At 36.5% G+C, this 17,482-nt stretch overlaps 1 protein-coding gene across 2 annotated transcripts in view; it reads right to left on the bottom strand.

Moving 5' to 3' along the window:
- Nucleotides 1-17,482, bottom strand: part of ipo11 (importin 11) — a 163,766-nt gene that overhangs the window by 94,094 nt on the left and 52,190 nt on the right. For both annotated transcript variants that reach the window (XM_084138669.1, XM_084138670.1), the window contains exons 12-15: nt 16,962-17,005; nt 15,709-15,799; nt 13,515-13,562; nt 10,584-10,689 (exon numbers count right to left, since the gene is read on the bottom strand). In XM_084138669.1, coding sequence (XP_083994795.1) covers nt 10,584-10,689; nt 13,515-13,562; nt 15,709-15,799; nt 16,962-17,005 — 289 coding nt within the window. The remainder of the gene's footprint in view (nt 1-10,583; nt 10,690-13,514; nt 13,563-15,708; nt 15,800-16,961; nt 17,006-17,482) is intronic.

Raw genomic sequence — 17,482 nt, 5'->3', positions numbered from 1 at the left:
AGGTTACTGTTGGTAATACACTAAGACGTCATGGTTTGAAATCATGCATGGCACGGAAGGTTCCCCTGCTTAAACCAGCACATGTCAAGGCCCGTCTTAAGTTTGCCAATGACCATTTGGATGATCCAGAGGAGTCATGGGAGAAAGTCATGTGGTCAGATGAGACCAAAATAGAACTTTTTGGTCATAATTCCACTAAACGTGTTTGGAGGAAGAAGAATGATGAGTACCATCCCAAGAACACCATCCCTACTGTGAAGCATGGGGGTGGTAGCATCATGCTTTGGGGGTGTTTTTCTGCACATGGGACAGGGCGACTGCACTGTATTAAGGAGAGGATGACCGGGGCCATGTATTGCGAGATTTTGGGGAACAACCTCCTTCCCTCAGTTAGAGCATTGAAGATGGGTCGAGGCTGGGTCTTCCAACATGACAATGACCCGAAGCACACAGCCAGGATAACCAAGGAGTGGCTCTGTAAGAAGCATATCAAGGTTCTGGCGTGGCCTAGCCAGTCTCCAGACCTAAACCCAATAGAGAATCTTTGGAGGGAGCTCAAACTCCGTGTTTCTCAGCGACAGCCCAGAAACCTGACTGATCTAGAGAAGATCTGTGTGGAGGAGTGGGCCAAAATCCCTCCTGCAGTGTGTGCAAACCTGGTGAAAAACTACAGGAAAGTTTGACCTCTGTAATTGCAAACAAAGGCTACTGTACCAAATATTAACATTGATTTTCTCAGGTGTTCAAATACTTATTTGCAGCTGTATCATACAAATAAATAGTTAAAAAATCATACATTGTGATTTCTGGATTTTGTTTTTTAGATTATGTCTCTCACAGTGGACATGCACCTACGATGACAATTTCAGACCCCTCCATGATTTCTAAGTGGGAGAACTTGCAAAATAGCAGGGTGTTCAAATACTTATTTTCCTCACTGTATATATATATATATATATATATATATATATATATAATAATGAAGACTAGAAGTCTTCTAGAAGACTAGAACACTGAAGACTAGAGTAATGATGCTGAGAATTCAGCTTTGCATCAATGGAATAAATTACAATATATAAAAAAAAACATTGAAATATATTCAAATAGAAAACAGTTTAGAAGTCATAATATTTAACAATATCACTTTTTTTTTTTTTTTTTTTGCTTTTTTAATCAAATAAATGCAGCCTTGGTGAGCATAAGAGACTTCTTTTAAAAACATAAAAAATTGTACCGATCCCAAACCTTTTTAACAGCAGTGTGTGTGTGTGTGTGTGTGTGTGTGTGTGTGTGTGTGTGTATAATTCTACTAAATTTAATTTATGTATTCGATTAAATTGAAATGACAGCTTGACAACATGAAAAATGAACCCAATTCAGACCTTTGTGTTGCAAATGAAATAATTCCTATAGGACAAATTATACACATCCAGAATAAAATCCCCAGTAGAAGGAAGTTGCTTGTGTTGTTTGTTTGGTAATATGCATCAAAGTTTGTATGCATGCCTGAGGCAGTGTCTAAAAGTGTTTAATGAATCACCATATCAGCTTCATGCAAGTTTTTGCCAAAGTTCTGATCAATCTTTCAAAAAAATAAAATAAAACGTCAATCCAAAAAGGAGAGACTCAAGGGATTTTCACAGTATGGTCCCCACGGACCATATTCATATTATTACTGTGAAAAACATTTAGCAAAAATTTAAAAAGAGGACAGAGTTCCTGCCATTGTGCAATTAGTGAAATGACTATTAAATATATCAGAGAGCCGTGACTGTGTCGCATTGGAAATTGAATTTTGTGATTTAGTTATGACCTCTAGTTGCATATGTTCATGTATGTATGTGCGGGTGCCACAGAATTCAAATTCTGCTATTTAGTATTTGAATCACTTCATAAAAATAAATATATTCTAGTAGGCCTGAAAGGTGCTGACAATAATACTCCGCCTCTATTCACAGTTAATGATTGATTTTAAAGAGGGCTGCTGTCAAGTGGCTGCAGCTCAGACACGTCAAAACAGACCATGGCAGGGGACGTCACTCAAAGACTGCTGATAACCTCAGTCTTGTCTGTGTCAAAAAGAAGGGTACTGAAGCGAAGCTCTATAAAGGAGACTGAATCTTGTGGGCTGTCTCTCTTAAGTTTGTCATGAACACTTGAGCATTGAAAAGATGAAAGTATCTGAACACTAAGTTGTCATATACAATGACAATTAGGCCTCCAGCAGGGCGACTGGTAATGAAAACATTGTTTCAAGTACATTACTGCTTTCAAATAGCTGAGTCATCATAAATGAGCTCTGCCATGCTGCCTCTCTTTCACATATACTGTACACAAAACACAGCAACACTTCTTCAATTACACACCTCTAATGAGCAACAAACCATTAAAATGAAGCAAACTCGAAGAGAAACAAAGGAACCCAAAACAATTTCACTGTCACACTTTTGCTAATGTGCATACAGTATTCAGTTTGAGAGCATACAAAGACCTGATATTTATAACTGAATATCAATGGCAAAGTTTTAGTTGAGCAATCGGACACCCCGGACTTTGACTATCAGAATAAAATCTAGTCCAATCTGCTATTTATTCTTAAGAATCACCCGCTCAGACAATAAAATGCCGTCTAACCAAAATGCAGCCCATCCATCATAACTTACCATAACCTCAACTCTGTGAATCCATCACTGGATTTTCCAGTAATGGTTTTCTGGTTTTCCACATATGTACAAACTCACCTTTCTCTATTGATATCCTTGCCAAATATGATACCTCTATTTCCACTGTCCTCGATACTCACGCCCCCCTCCTACGCACACTTCTCCCTGGTTTACTCCTGCACTTCGCAGCTTGAATACGGTTGGCTATCACCTTGAACACCTCTACAGGAAAACCAGTAAGTGTGCATTTTACTGCTTAGAAAGACCATATTGAGCATATTGCTAGTTCAGCCTTCCACCACTGTTAAAAACCTGGGTATAATTTTCGATTCTTCCCTCTCTTTCTATCCTCATATCTCATCTGGACCAAATCCCTTTTCAACCTCTGGAATATTGCTCATTTACATCCTTTCTTAAAGGTGGGGTATGTGATTCTCTTTTTTGTCCATTTTTTCTAAATCACTTGAAATCCTATTCCTAACCCACTTACAGCCACTGAGTTAGAAGCACTGAAATGAAAATTAAGCAATTTAATCATCTGTGGAATGGGCAGGACTCGAAAAACTCCAGCCAATCATTTCCAAGACCACCTAGAATCATTGGACAGTAAGTTCGTCAATCAAACGGTCGTACCATATCCCCCTCCCCCCATCATGTCCATGTTCTTCGAATGGGTGGAGTCAGGGCCAGCGTTGGAGGAAAGAAGGTAGGACCATTTGAGTTGTGTATTTTCAAAATCTGCCGGCCGTTTTGCAAATCCCATACCCTACCTTTAAATATCATGATGCTGAGACCCTAGTTCATGCTTTTTATTACTTCCCACTTAGACTACTGTTATTCTCTCTTTTTTGGCATAGCCACTACAACACTAAATAAGCTCCAGTATATTCAGAACGTCGCAGCCAGAGGCCTCACACATTCCAAGAAATCCTCCCACATTACTCCTGTTTTACACAGTTTACATTGGCTACCCGTTCGTTTCCGTATTCAATACAAGGTACTTCTCATCACATTCAGAAATTTCCCATCAAGATGGGAAGAGATCAAACTGACTGACAAGCACAGTGACCAATTTCTGTTCCTTTTGTTTTTACATGCTGTTTAGGGGCCAATTCTGAAGTAGCGGAATCTGCCTGTCCATAAGAAAAAAATACGGACAATTTCAGACAAAATAAATTATTCTGAAGACATTGTGGAATTTCCTTTTTACCCCAAAGAAATAAGCACTGAACATTTCACACACTCTAAAAACTGAGTTTTCAAAGTTTTGAACAAAACAGATTATTGGAGTAAGTTTCACAAGAAATTCAATGTGTTACTAGCCATTTATTTGTAATTGCTTGTGAAACATACTAGCAATTTCAGAGCGAACTTTTTTTTTTCCACTGCAGACATGCCTCTATAAACTTTAATTCCCGACTAACTTCCTAAAAATGTAGTAGTGCCCATCCAATCCAACTGGAACTGGTGTATTTTGGTGGCTATGCAAATTTACCACATTGCATAACAAACATAAGTAATGGGTCAAATCATAACCCTTAGTGTGTGTTTGGGATGAGGTAACATCTGTGACTTAACACTCAACACAGTTTAGTCCCCCAAAGCTAAATTGGCACCACAGCTGCCACACTGAAGCTCTAAGATGAAAAGGTCATTTCATGCTGCTGCGAATCTCACACTGACCATCATCATCACACATGCTGCTGCTCTCAGAGCTCGCCTGCAGTGTGGCTGCTGTAATGTATTTGAAACGCTATAGAATCTGGCATGTGGCGAGGGTCGCAGAGCACTGGCCTGATTCTCCAGTGCACCAGAGGACACGACCCAGCTAGGACAAAGAAAGGACGCCTGCTTCCAAGAACTCTTAGAGTGGAGGAAGCAAAGATGGATTTTAGTTTGCGAAAGAATGGCAAGAAATCTTTTTTAGGTTCACAAGAGCTGTACACAAAAACAAACATACAATACAACCAGTGCAGCCTGATTTACCAAAAAAAAAAATTACTCTTATGAGCCTGTTTGTGTTAGTGAATTAAAAACATGCAAGGCAACCAGTGTAGTCTAATTCACAAACATACTCTTACAGTATGACCTGTGTAGAGCAATTCACAAACAAATGACTCTCACAATATGAGCCTTTTCGTGTTAATGTATCAAACAAATACAGCACAATCAGTGCTGTATGTACCGGTTAGTTTCTTTTAGTGACAATTAAAAAAGATAGGCTACCATTTGAATCAGTATGAAAGACTGCCTTGTATAAATATACAACATTAGTAGAGACAGAATTTCATACATTTGCTAGCAAAACGGATATAACTAAAATATACACACATTAATAGGAAATGACTCATATGGAATCAAAATCTGAATCTAAGAGTTTGTGAATATGAACAGGTATGAATCCATAAATCTGCATCGATACCCAGCCCTTCACACTTAATGCACTAATTTTACCCCTCAACCAAATTTTTGTTATTTATTATCTAATTCAATTTTGTTATTTACTATGCATCTTTGATTTTTAAAAGCATTTATTGTATTTTTAAAAAATACTGGCACATATGTCTATTTATATGTACTCCAGTGTCTTTTATTCAGGTGTCAGGCCTCTCAGCAGCCCGGTGCACTGTCCCCAATGTCCCAGGCCATAATCCATCTACGGGAGGTAATAGTTCACTATGTCCTGCTAAAGGCGGAGAAAGAACATGACAGAGTTTTTGTAAATGGTGAAGACGGATGCAACAGGCTTCTCCAGCCAATCGATCCAGACTTTAGCAACACCTGTCCAGCGTAGCTGCCCTTTTTGACCCCTGAGGCACAAGATCAGCACTAAGATAATCTGTCTGTCAAGGCAAAGCGCAAGAGTCTCGACTTTGTGACACGGTAGGTCAAATGAAGTGATGAATCAATGGGAGGGTCTGGAGGGATGCCAGTCAGGAGAAATGAAATTGCACAAGGTCAAGGAATTTGCAGGCGTTTCCCATAACATGTAATGAGGACAAATTACCAAGGTATAATGTATATTGGTAACTTCCTGCTGAATATAAACTAGTCAAATCCCAAAGCTCAAGGCACAGATGGCAGATGTCAGCACCAGGGTTACTCGTATGTATCTCTGAAAACCCCTCGGAGGCCTTCTCAGGCACACTGTCTCATCATGACAGTGACAAATGTGCCTGATTAAAGAGTGGCAAGCGTACATTTGCTTGCTCTGTCAAGAGACCGCCTCAATGAACATGAAACACACACATTCGAGCGGTTGACTGATCCCCTCTGGAGCCGCACAAAAGCCCACCGACAAGCACATATTTATACATCGTATATGTACATACATCGTCTGTAGCAAACTCTCGGGCATGTTATGCGTAAAGCTAACAAGAATGAAACACGTGGATGGTTACAAACAAATGTGGAATTTGGAAATTCATGATGTTGTCTCTCTCTCTCCTTAAAGACTCATGAAATCGCTTAAAAAGTGAAGTTTTCTGCCATTTTTAAAAAAAATTTGTATTGAAACTAAGTTTGGTCAGGACACTTTGAAGAATTAATTACACAAATTGATGTAGTGCAGAACGAGTCATAAATATTTTTGTTTCATTTTACAGGAAAAAATGGGTATATCTGCTAAAATTTACTTTTGCTACCATTTATAGATATACTTGCATATACAGTACTGTTCAAAACTTTGGAATCTGTAATATTTTAATGATTTTGAGGTATCTTATGCTGACCAAGGCTGCATTTATTTGATCACAAATACAGAATAAACAGTAATATTGTGAAATATTACAATTACATATTAAAAGGTAATGTATTCCTGTGATGGCAAAGCTGAATGTTTCAGCATCATTACTCCAGTCTTCAGTGTCACATGATCCTTCAGAAATCATTCTAATATACTGATTTGGTGCTCAAGAAACATTTCTTATCATTATCAATGTTGAAAACAGCTGTGCTGCATAATATTTTTTCAGGATTCTTTGATGAATAGAAAGTTCAAAAGAATTATAGAAAACTTTTGGTAACATTATAAATATCTATCTATTTACCTTTGATCATTTTAATGCATCCTTGCTGAATAAAACTTCTAATTTCTTTCAATACATTTTTTTTACTGATTGCAAACTTTTAAACGGTGGTGTAGATGACCTCAAAACATCTAAAAGCCACAAAACCTAAGTTTTAATTTCATGGAGTCTTTAAATGTCAACATCAATGTTATGAAATATGCTAATTAAGTTTAAATCCCACCCTCCTAACTCAATAGGAGAAAGAAACAGACGTACAAAAGCAAAATGGAAGGAGAAACTGGCGGTCATGGTTTCAAATGCGATCATAATGAGATCTTCCACAACAGAGGTCTGTTTCTCTTCTCTCTCTCTCTCTCTCTCTCTCTCTCTCTAAAGTAACAAATTATGTTTTGTGTAGAGTCACAATCTTCATTACCTCTTTTAATTTTGTATCTGTCCTCCCACAGAACTGTCACCAAAACATAAAAACGACATCAGGCATTGCACAGCAGTGTTGGGGAGTAAATTACAAAAAGTAAAAAACAAACTACATTTCTTAGCAGCACAAAATTATCTTTAAGGAATGAGCTACTTTTCTAAAAACGAATCGCTGCAGCCACTACATCACTATATTTTGTATGAATATACAGTTAAGTGACGGAAAGTGGGCATTTTAGGAGAGGAATTCATTCTAATAAATCTGTCTATTCAGCCAGTTGGAACCAGTTAAAAAAAACGATTTAATGGTCCAATTGAGTCTCTGCAGGACTTTACATCTTGCTTTTCAATACAAAACATTAAAATATTTATTACAATAATTGGCCAAATGTATGATATGATCAGAGATACAATCCAGAAAGACACATCTTTTAAAGTTTAACTAATTTTATTTTGTGACATGACGAAATGCTAAAAAACAAGATTATAATAAATGTAGAATATTACGCTTGTTTGTTTGCTTGTTTAACACCATGCCAGCCTCTCTGGCTATGTTCTTGGCGAGAAGATTTATGGTAAAACTATATCAGGTTTTTACAATCTATTTTTGCTAAAAACTGTATTTGGTTAAAACATTTCTTCAAAGGTGTTAATGGAGTAAAAGTTATAAAAATGGAGTAAAGTTAAAAAAGTTATATTTTTGGGCAAATGTAAAGACCCTTTCACACCAAAAGCGAAATAAGCCTCAGGCTGAAGGAAATGCAAATTCACACGTGTATAGTAGAGGGCGCAGCTCAAACAAACCTTTCAGCTGTGCTGCCATTCTGGATAACGGAAGAATAGGATGCAGGAGAAAAAAAGTTTAATACTTAATTTACCAATAAAAACTAAAAAATCTATAGTCATTTTTGCTCATGGTTTAACTGAATCATCGAAGGTTAGAAGCAAGTACACTGGTCAATAAAGCGAGATTAAATGCATAAAAATTTATGTTTTATTTAACATTTTTAGTTATTGAATGTTTGCATAGTATTCTGATTCTGCATTTCATACAGGAATATTTCATCTTTTTTTGTGCAAGTGAGATAAGTAAATGCACCCTCACGTTTAGTCTAGAACTACAATAACAATCATGTTCACACACAACGCCTCTGCACTTCGATATGTCTTAACATGGGGACAAGAGAGCTGTCAGTCAATAAATGGGAAAACAAAGTAACTTGTGCTACTTATTTGAAAAAGTAACTCAGATATTTTGTTTTTTAAAAGTAATGTGTTACTTTACTAGTTACTTGAAAAAGTAATCTGATTACGAAACTCAAGTTACTTGTAATGAGTTACCCCCAACACTATTTATAAGCACTAGTAAACAGTCAATATCCTAGTAATATGCATGCTAATAAGAAACTAGTTAATAGTGAGAATCGGACCCTAAACTAAAGTGTTACCAAACAATCTGGTCCCATCGGTTTGAAAATTAATTCTTCTCTCACCATTACGGGGCTGATTTCATGGAGTTTATACATGGTATATAGATCCCACTCTGTTTGCCATTTGCTATTTATATAGGAATGCATTATTGGTTTTAGATCCATAGGAGGTATTGTTAAATGTAGAAAATCTTTGACTAGTTTAACTACTGTAAATTAAGAGCAGTTTGTCAAGTCATTTTCCCCAGCACTTCTGAACATACTTAAGCTCCATTTTTCGAAGCAACCTGTCCAAATCCCTTTTCTTTTTCTTTTCTTTAAATCCAAAGTTTCTTTCCTTAACCCTCATGGCCTTCAATGAATATTTCAACACCTTTCTCTCCAGGACATTTATTTTACATATCTGATACCACATATCTTCCCAACTCTCTTGACCTCATCAAGTCCACCGCAGGAGTCTCCCAGAAGAATATTATTTAACCAATCCATCAACTACAGCTGATATAATACTATGAAGGTAAAAGAGTAGCAAAACTCGAGAGCACGTAGATGTGAATTTGAGAGAACTTGTACAATAAATATTCGTACTTGTACGTGCACATTTACACTCACAGATCCAATGTGAAAATCTGTAAAATAAAAAGTTGAAGTTGAAATTTGCATTTGCAGACAATAGTCACAAATCTGTATTCTGAATTTGAAGCTGCAGACAAGTACAATGTCACAAATGTGTAAAATGCCATTCACAGAAATACAATGACAGACACAAACTTGTAATATATATTTGCATTTAATCTTACATTCACATTGGCAGTACAACCTCAATTAGGCACTTGCAACTTCTCAAATCTGTCACTGCAATTTCAAATTTCGCGTCTTGACTTTTGCTACTCTTTTCGCAATATATCAGGTGCAAAACTAACTTGTGCACTTGAAACTCAGTGGCGGCAAGAGAGAAAGGGGGCGGGAGCGGGGGTGTTCAAAGGAGCAGTTTTATTGGTTGGCGCCTAGCCAATGAAATGGGACTTCTATTGTACGCGACGATGTCACGAAACCCACGTGCACTGAAACGCTAACATGGCTTAATGCATTAGACTGATATTAAAAGAAATAAACGATATTATCAAACTGTATTTCTGTGAATGGTATTTTACACATTTGTGACTATTTGTCTGTAGCTTCAAATTCAGAATACAGGTTTGTGACTATTGTCTGCAAATGCAAATTTCAACATTCAACTTCAGATTTTTTATTTTACAGATTTTCACATTGGAGCTGTGAGTGTAAATGTGCACGTACAAGTACGAATATTTATTGTACAAGTTCTCAAATTCACATCTACATGCTCTTGAGTTTTGCTACTCTTTTACCTTCATATAATACTGCCATTGTAAGGAGGCAGCAAATGTCATTGAGGCGCAGGGTAAAGATTATCTAGGCTCCCGTCTGAGAGGTTTATCTAAATCTTGATATATTTGTGCTGTTCTTAAGACTTGAGAAAAAGTGAAAGATATCAGCTCTTTCCAGGGGTTGTCTGCATTCAGCATTTGATGTTATCCTGCACAATTTTAAACTCCTGAGGCCAAAAATCCCCCCCAAAAATAGAGTTATTAAAATGTGTACACCTTTATGTAACCAACCTAGATTTCCAGAAACAATCATAGGAAACAGAAATAAACTTGAAGGTGTTGGGATTCATCCCACATTCTTTTTGATAAATTGCCTATCTGAGCTCACAGAGGAGTAATGCAATAAAAAAAAAGAAAAACTTCTGAGAGAAAGCTTTAGTCTTTTATCTGTAGGAGGGTTAGACCCCGTCACTGCACACAGGTGCTTCTTTGAATGCACCTGTTGAGTGACATCACTTCCTGGAATAATAGAAGTGAATATCATTTCATCTACAGAAAACAGTGCTTAAGATGTTTAGTTTGTTGATGTGAAATGTCATACTGCTCAGACATTGCATTATCAAGTGTTCTTTACAAAGGTTTATGAATGTATAAATGGCTTCTAGGAGATTAATGATGTTTATTAGATCATACCTGTTATGGCTGACTTGTAGCTCCCCTAGGAGTTGGTTCTTGAACCACTGATCAAAGTCCACATTGTCAAACAATTCATAAGCGGCTAACCCAACGGCGTTGTACACTGCAAAGAGAAACAATAGATTTTTGCACAAGTTAACATTTAACTTAAAGGTGGGGTATGTAATTCTCTTTTTTGACCATTTTTTCAAAATCACTTAAAATCCTATTCCTAACCCACTTACAGCCACTGAGTTAGAAGCACTGAAATAAAAATTAAGCAATTTAATCATCTGTGGAACGGAACTCGAAAAACTCCAGCCAATCATTTCCAAGACCACCTAGAATCATTGGACAGTAAGTGCGTCAATCAAATGGTCGTACCACCCCCCTCCCCCCATCCATGTCCATGTTCTTTGAATGGGTGGAGTCAAAGGAAAGAAGGTAGGACCATTTGAGTTGTGTATTTTCAAAATCTGACGGCCGTTTTGCAAATCACATACCCCACCTTTAAAAGTTAAAAACTTGATTTTCATACAAAGATGTATACATAGTCCGTGTCAGTTTTGCATATATTTGCGTGATCTAGTTAAAAAAAAAAAAAGTGTTAATAATCTAATCTATCTATCTATATATATATATACAGTGCCCTCCACAATTATTGGCACCCCTGTTTAAGATGTGGTCGAGGACTTCTAAAAATTCTCCTTTTTTTTAAACAACATAAAACCCAAATGCAAAAAAAGAGAAAAATCCAACCTTTTATTTAAGTACATTACTTTGGTGGTAAAAAAATAAAAATAAATAAAAACCTTGAAATCATGTGTCCCACAATTATTGGCACCCCTGAGGTTAATACTTTGTAAAACCCCCTTTTGCCAACAAGACAGCACTTAATCTCCTCCTATAACATTTCACAAGATTGGAGAACACAGAGAGAGGGATCTTTGACCATTCTTCTTTGCACAATCTTTCTAGATCATCCAGTGTCCTGGGTCCTCTCTTATGCACTCTCCTCTTTAGCTCGCCCCACAGGTTTTCGATTGGGTTGAGGTCTGGGGACTGAGATGGCCATGGGAGGACCTTCAGTTTGTGACTGCTGAACCATTTTTGTGTAGATTTTGCCACATGTTTTGGATCATTATCCTGCTGAAAGACCCAATGACGACCCATCTTCAGCTTTCTGGCAGAGGCCATCAGGTTTTTATTTAAAATGTCCTGGTAGTTCAAAGCGTTCATAATGCCATGCACCCTAACAAGGTTCCCAGGGCCTTTGGAAGAGAAACAGGCCCACAGCATCACAGATCCTCCACCATACTTCACGGTGGGCATGAGGTGCTTTTCGGCATACTCATCTTTTGTTTTACGACAGACCCACTTAGAGTGTTTGTTGCCAAAAAGCTCAATCTTAGTCTCATCTGACCAAAGCACACAATCCCAGTTGAAGTCCCAGTGCCGCTTAGCAAACTCCAGACGTTTACGTTTGTGAGTGTTAGTGAGAAAAGGCTTTTTCCTTGCATGCCTCCCAAACAGCTTGTTGGCATGTAGAGAGCGTCTGATGGTTGTTTTGGAGACTTTGTGACCCCAAGATGCCACTCTTTGATGCAATTCTGTGACAGTGAGCTTAGGACTTTATTTACTTCTCTTACCATCCTCCTCACTGTGCGTTGTGGCAAGATAAACTTGGGACCTCTTCCAGCCTTGTTTGTCACTGTTCCAGTTGTTTTAAACTTCTTAATGATTCCTCTGACTGTAGATACGGGCAAGTTAAGGCGAGTGGCTATTTTCTTGTAGCCATTGCCTGACTTATGAAGGTCGACACACATCTGCCTTACTTGAATGGTGTGTTCTCTTGTCTTTGCCATGTTGACAAATGGGTAAGAGAATTAGGCCTCTGTGTCACGTCATATTTATACCCCAGGGAAACAGGAAGTCATGAATTACTAATTAAAAGTTCCTAGATACCCTGACCAACTTTAGCAACTACAGAAAAATATATATAAAAAAAAAAATCAATTAAATGATTTGTTAGGGGTGCCAATAATTGTGGGATACATGATTTCAAGGTTTTTTTTTTCTAAATGTGTGATTTTTTTTTTTTTTACCACCAAAGTAATGTACTTAAATGAAAGGTTGAATTTTTCTCTTTTTTTGCATTTGGGTTCTATGTTGTTTAAAAAAAAGGAGAATTTTTAGAAGTCCACGACCACATCTTAAACAGGGGTGCCAATAATTGTGGAGGGCACTGTATATATATATATATATATATATATATATATATATATATATATATATATATATATATATATATACACACACACACACATACAGTGTGTGTGTGTGTGTATACGCACACCCACTGTAAATATGAATGACATTTAATTATTGATCTAGTACAAAATTGTAATATATTTATTATATTATATTATATTATATTATATTATATTATATTATATTATATTATATTATATTATATTATATATTACTTATAACAATTGGAAAGTAAAAAATTATAAATACAAATATTACATAATACATATTTATATCCATCAATGTATTTATTAAGCAAACACAACAGTTGACTTTTGTGCTGTAGCAGCTGTACAACCACAATAAATTATACAAAAAATTAAAATAAATAAATAAAGATTGTATGCTACACTACTCGTGTGCTAACCAGAAAAAAAATATAGGTCTTTAACTTAGACTGACCTTCATGTAAAGAGGTAGCAGAATAATACATAATAATACAGCATATATACATGTGTATATAATACTAGATTTAATAATAGTGCAGAATCTAGAGCAGAAATATTAAATATTTATTCTTCATTTTACACCAAAACATCTCTTTTTTGCTATTTACATTTTTAAAATACTTTCTGACTGCCCTATCTTAAGTCTCAGATGTGATGGTTGTGTATAAGGGTAAGTAATGCATGATGGTACCTGCATCCTTCATGAGCATCTGCACTGGGTCCTCAACATTACTGGGGCCTGAGGGAGAGAAAGCAAGCATTGTGATATTTTTCCCTCCTCGAAACCTGCACACAATGTGCTTTAGGCCTGTTGGAAACATCTAGCCCTTTACACATATGTAATAATTGTGACTTAACCACTTTGCAAGCAGTAGTAAAAGCAGCAAAGCATGTAATAAAATAAACAACTAAAACTTTCATTCCATTTCCCTAAGCCAATCACAATTAGCCATTCCAAAGTGACAATGAGGGGGCGATGCTCCTTATTGTCCATGTATAATTAGAACAAAGAAAATGCTCAAGAGAAAAACAATGACACGACTAGGAAATTAACTGAGGGGTCATTATGAGAATCATCATCGGAATGTGTGTTTTTATAATGACTTCACACTATAATGATACATGATGTGCAAAAAAACAAACAATTTGTCATCTCTTTCAATTTAGTAAAACATGGAAATGTAATAATGATAAAAATGTGCCAAACCTAAATTCCATGCCAAAACACTCAAATATTATTATATGAAATGTCCATAAGAATACCATTTAGCAGTTAGCACATCATCCTAATGTAATCATGATAGCAAATTTTAATCAACTACTTTACACAGAAAGCTCATTTGAGTCATTCACTAATTAATTAGGGAGCCAGATCAAAAGCAATGAGAGCGTAATGCTTGTCAGATGGTCCTTGTATTTGTCTGAAAGTGCGAGCTTAATTGCTACACGTGGCTTTAAGAGGAGCACTAGCGGTGGACGCGCTTCAGCTTAGCAGGGTGTGCTTTATAAAGGTGACATTTGCCCTGCAGGGCTATAATCAAAAAAGTCCACATTCTAAAGTAGAACCCCAGGTGACTGTCAGTTTTTCCCTCACAAAAAAAGTTAGAGAAAATCCCTCATTTGGAAACAAAAAGAGCTTTGAAGAACTGATGGCATGTGTCATTTGGTGTCAACCCAGCCTATCAATCCAGCTAATGTCAGCAGGAAGCTAGAAATGAGAGTACTTCCATGCTGAAACACTTCAAAAAGAGCTTCTGTAAAAACCGTGTGGCATTCAAACACATTTTCAGTGCCTACTCTTGTAGCACACATGAACGGCTTTTCAAAATATTTAATGTAAGAAGCGAACATGTTAATTACTATAGATAAAAAGGGACCTGTAGTGTTATCTGGTGACAAATCACCTTCAGTTTATAAAATAATCCTTTTTCACCATGTTCTCAACTACTCCTGATCCAGATGTGACATTTCTTTCATCATCACAACATAATGACAGCTCATTTAAGCAGTGAGTTTCGTTTGATCAGCGATTCTTTAATCATCACATTCAAAGCTTCGACTTGTCTAATTTATTGTCTATTATTTATTTATTTATTGACTTGTTTAATTTATTTATAAATTATTGTCTAATTTATTTGTGTCCTTGAATGCCAGGAGTCATGAATGAAAATGCTCACTTTTCTCTGTTAATAAATGTAATGAATCTATCCCTGCTGGACAAAAAGAAAAAGAAAAACTTAAACCAGGTAAAACCAGGTCATAGGTGTATTGAGCTGGTTTAGCTTTCCAAAGCCACTTTAAAATCTTTAAAAAATTAACAGAATAACCAGCTTGGCAAGGTTGGGAAACAAACCAATAAGCTGTTTGTCCAGCAGAGATTTAGTTAGGGTTGGAAATCAAGCAGAATTTATTTATTTATCTATAAAAACACCAAATGATTTTCAATAGGCTTGATTCTGTTAATGTTTCAGCATCTACATTCATAAACTGATCCAGAGGCAAAACAGTACTAAAATACTCACTCTTTAATCAGATTCTAGAATGACTCTTATGAACTAGTTCTTTTTAAATACTCAAAAACTCAAAAATATTTAATAAACTTATAATGAGTCTCGAACTCATTATTATCGGTTTAAATCAGTCTGATGACTCACTCACTAAGTGAATCAGTTATCTTGAACATCAAATCAAATAAATCCAATTAAATCATTAAAACAAATAAATAAAACTGGCATTGTTTTGTTAATATGCTTATATTTAAGTAAACAGTTATGTCTAATTACTCTTAAAGTACTGAAAGAATCAACTTGATTCATTATTGCTACAATTTTCCAACCCTAGATGGAGTTGATGTAATATTCGTCAACACATCAGATAAAACCAACCTTGAAGATTCTGCACCATCTCCAATAGAACTGGTGTCAAAGTCTGACTGTAGTTGTGGAAAATGTCCAAGAAAAGCACTTCCGTGCACGGCTGTAAAGATATGGAGTGAAACAAAAAGAAACAAAAATGTGAGGGAGCATTCGATGCAGGAACAACATTTCAACACAAACATTTACCCACCAACACAAACACATGGACACACTGTGGTATCCATCATTCTTGCAAACACAATCAATAGTGTGCAATGAAGAAGGGGTCAGAGCGCGAGACCTGACTCAGTGGCCTTCCACATCCAATATTACAGGCAGGGACACTGACCTCCCAGTGGAAACAAGGAGGTCAAATATCACACCTTTGCAAAGTGTGCCAAGAGAAAAGTGTCACAAAAGTGTCACAGAGAAAAGACTTAATTTTAGATTTTAGCTTCTACCAAGAAATGCTGTACGATTAATTAAAATAAAAACCAAAATTGTGATATGGCTTAGTGCGATTATCAAATCAGAAAGGCTGTGATTTCATTAAATAAATATATGCACCGGATCGCAACAAAAGACAATAGAAGCCATTATAATGAGCGATGCTGTCTACACTTGATACACCTTCGCTATCTTAACACACAATTAATTATTTGAATTAAAGCACTGTTTTTTTTCTATCCACAACACAATCATAACAGACATGAGGCACATTTTTGAGTTGTAACCACCGAGTTGAGATCCACTGCTAGGCAGATGTGCAACAGTCATATTGCTTATAAATATTTGCATTCAGAGGACAAGAAACATTTAAGCCTAATGCATAATTAAGACATTCCCTTTCGAAATTACCTGAAGGTGAAGTGATTCCACAGCGGTGTCTTTCAGCGAGTAAGTGACAAATGTGATGTAAAACGCATTTCGTATGAGGTTATAAGTTAAGTCAGCCAATGTCATTTTAAAGCCAGGACATAAAAGCCACATTAAGTAGGCAGCCAGATGTAATGCAAATCAAGTCGCATGAGGGCAGTAACAAATGACCCTGTAGAGTCACGGCCCCCCTATGTAAATTCCATAGAAATGTTACAGACCCCTGGTTCCTTTTAACTCGGTCGCTTTGCATTTACTTACACTTTCATTGACCTTGGAATACATCTTTCTGTAAGGCAGTTCACCAAAAGACGGGCAAATGGAAATGTTGCATATGCAAAAAGCAGTTTTAGAAATGTTAATTATGAAATCAGTCAAACTAAATTTCATAGAGAGAGATCACTTACCCGCAAACTATACTTCCAGGAGTCACCACCTGTCTCTTCCACAGCTGAAGAAAGAAATAACATTAAACACAACTTGTCACAACATATATCATGCACTTTAAATGGATAGTTCACCCAAAAATAAAAATTCAGCCAGTTATTCATCTTCATGTCATTACAAACCCCTATGACTTTGTTGAAAAATGTCCTGTCCACTCTATTCAATATAATAGGACTGAAGGAGGACTGAAGGAGGACTGAGGCTGTCAAGCTTCAAAAAGCAAAATCATCCTACTTGTGCACAGTATTCCAAGTCATTTAAAGCCATATGATAGCTTTGTGACAAACCGAGCAAAATTTTAGTCATCATTCACTGACAACCTTCCACTCCAAAGGCTGTTAACATTTTGACTGGACCATTGAGTTAGTGAGCTGAAATTCAATTAGATAATTTTTATGATTCTTTTATGGTGATTCCTTGTCATTTTAGAGCTTGACATTCCCAGTCCACATACATTTTCATTATATTGAAAAGAGTAGCC

Source organism: Abramis brama (assembly GCF_963993115.1).
Source record: "Abramis brama genome assembly, chromosome: 16".
Classification (NCBI taxonomy): Eukaryota; Metazoa; Chordata; class Actinopteri; order Cypriniformes; family Leuciscidae; genus Abramis; species Abramis brama.
This window is presented reverse-complemented; position numbering and strand designations above follow the sequence as displayed.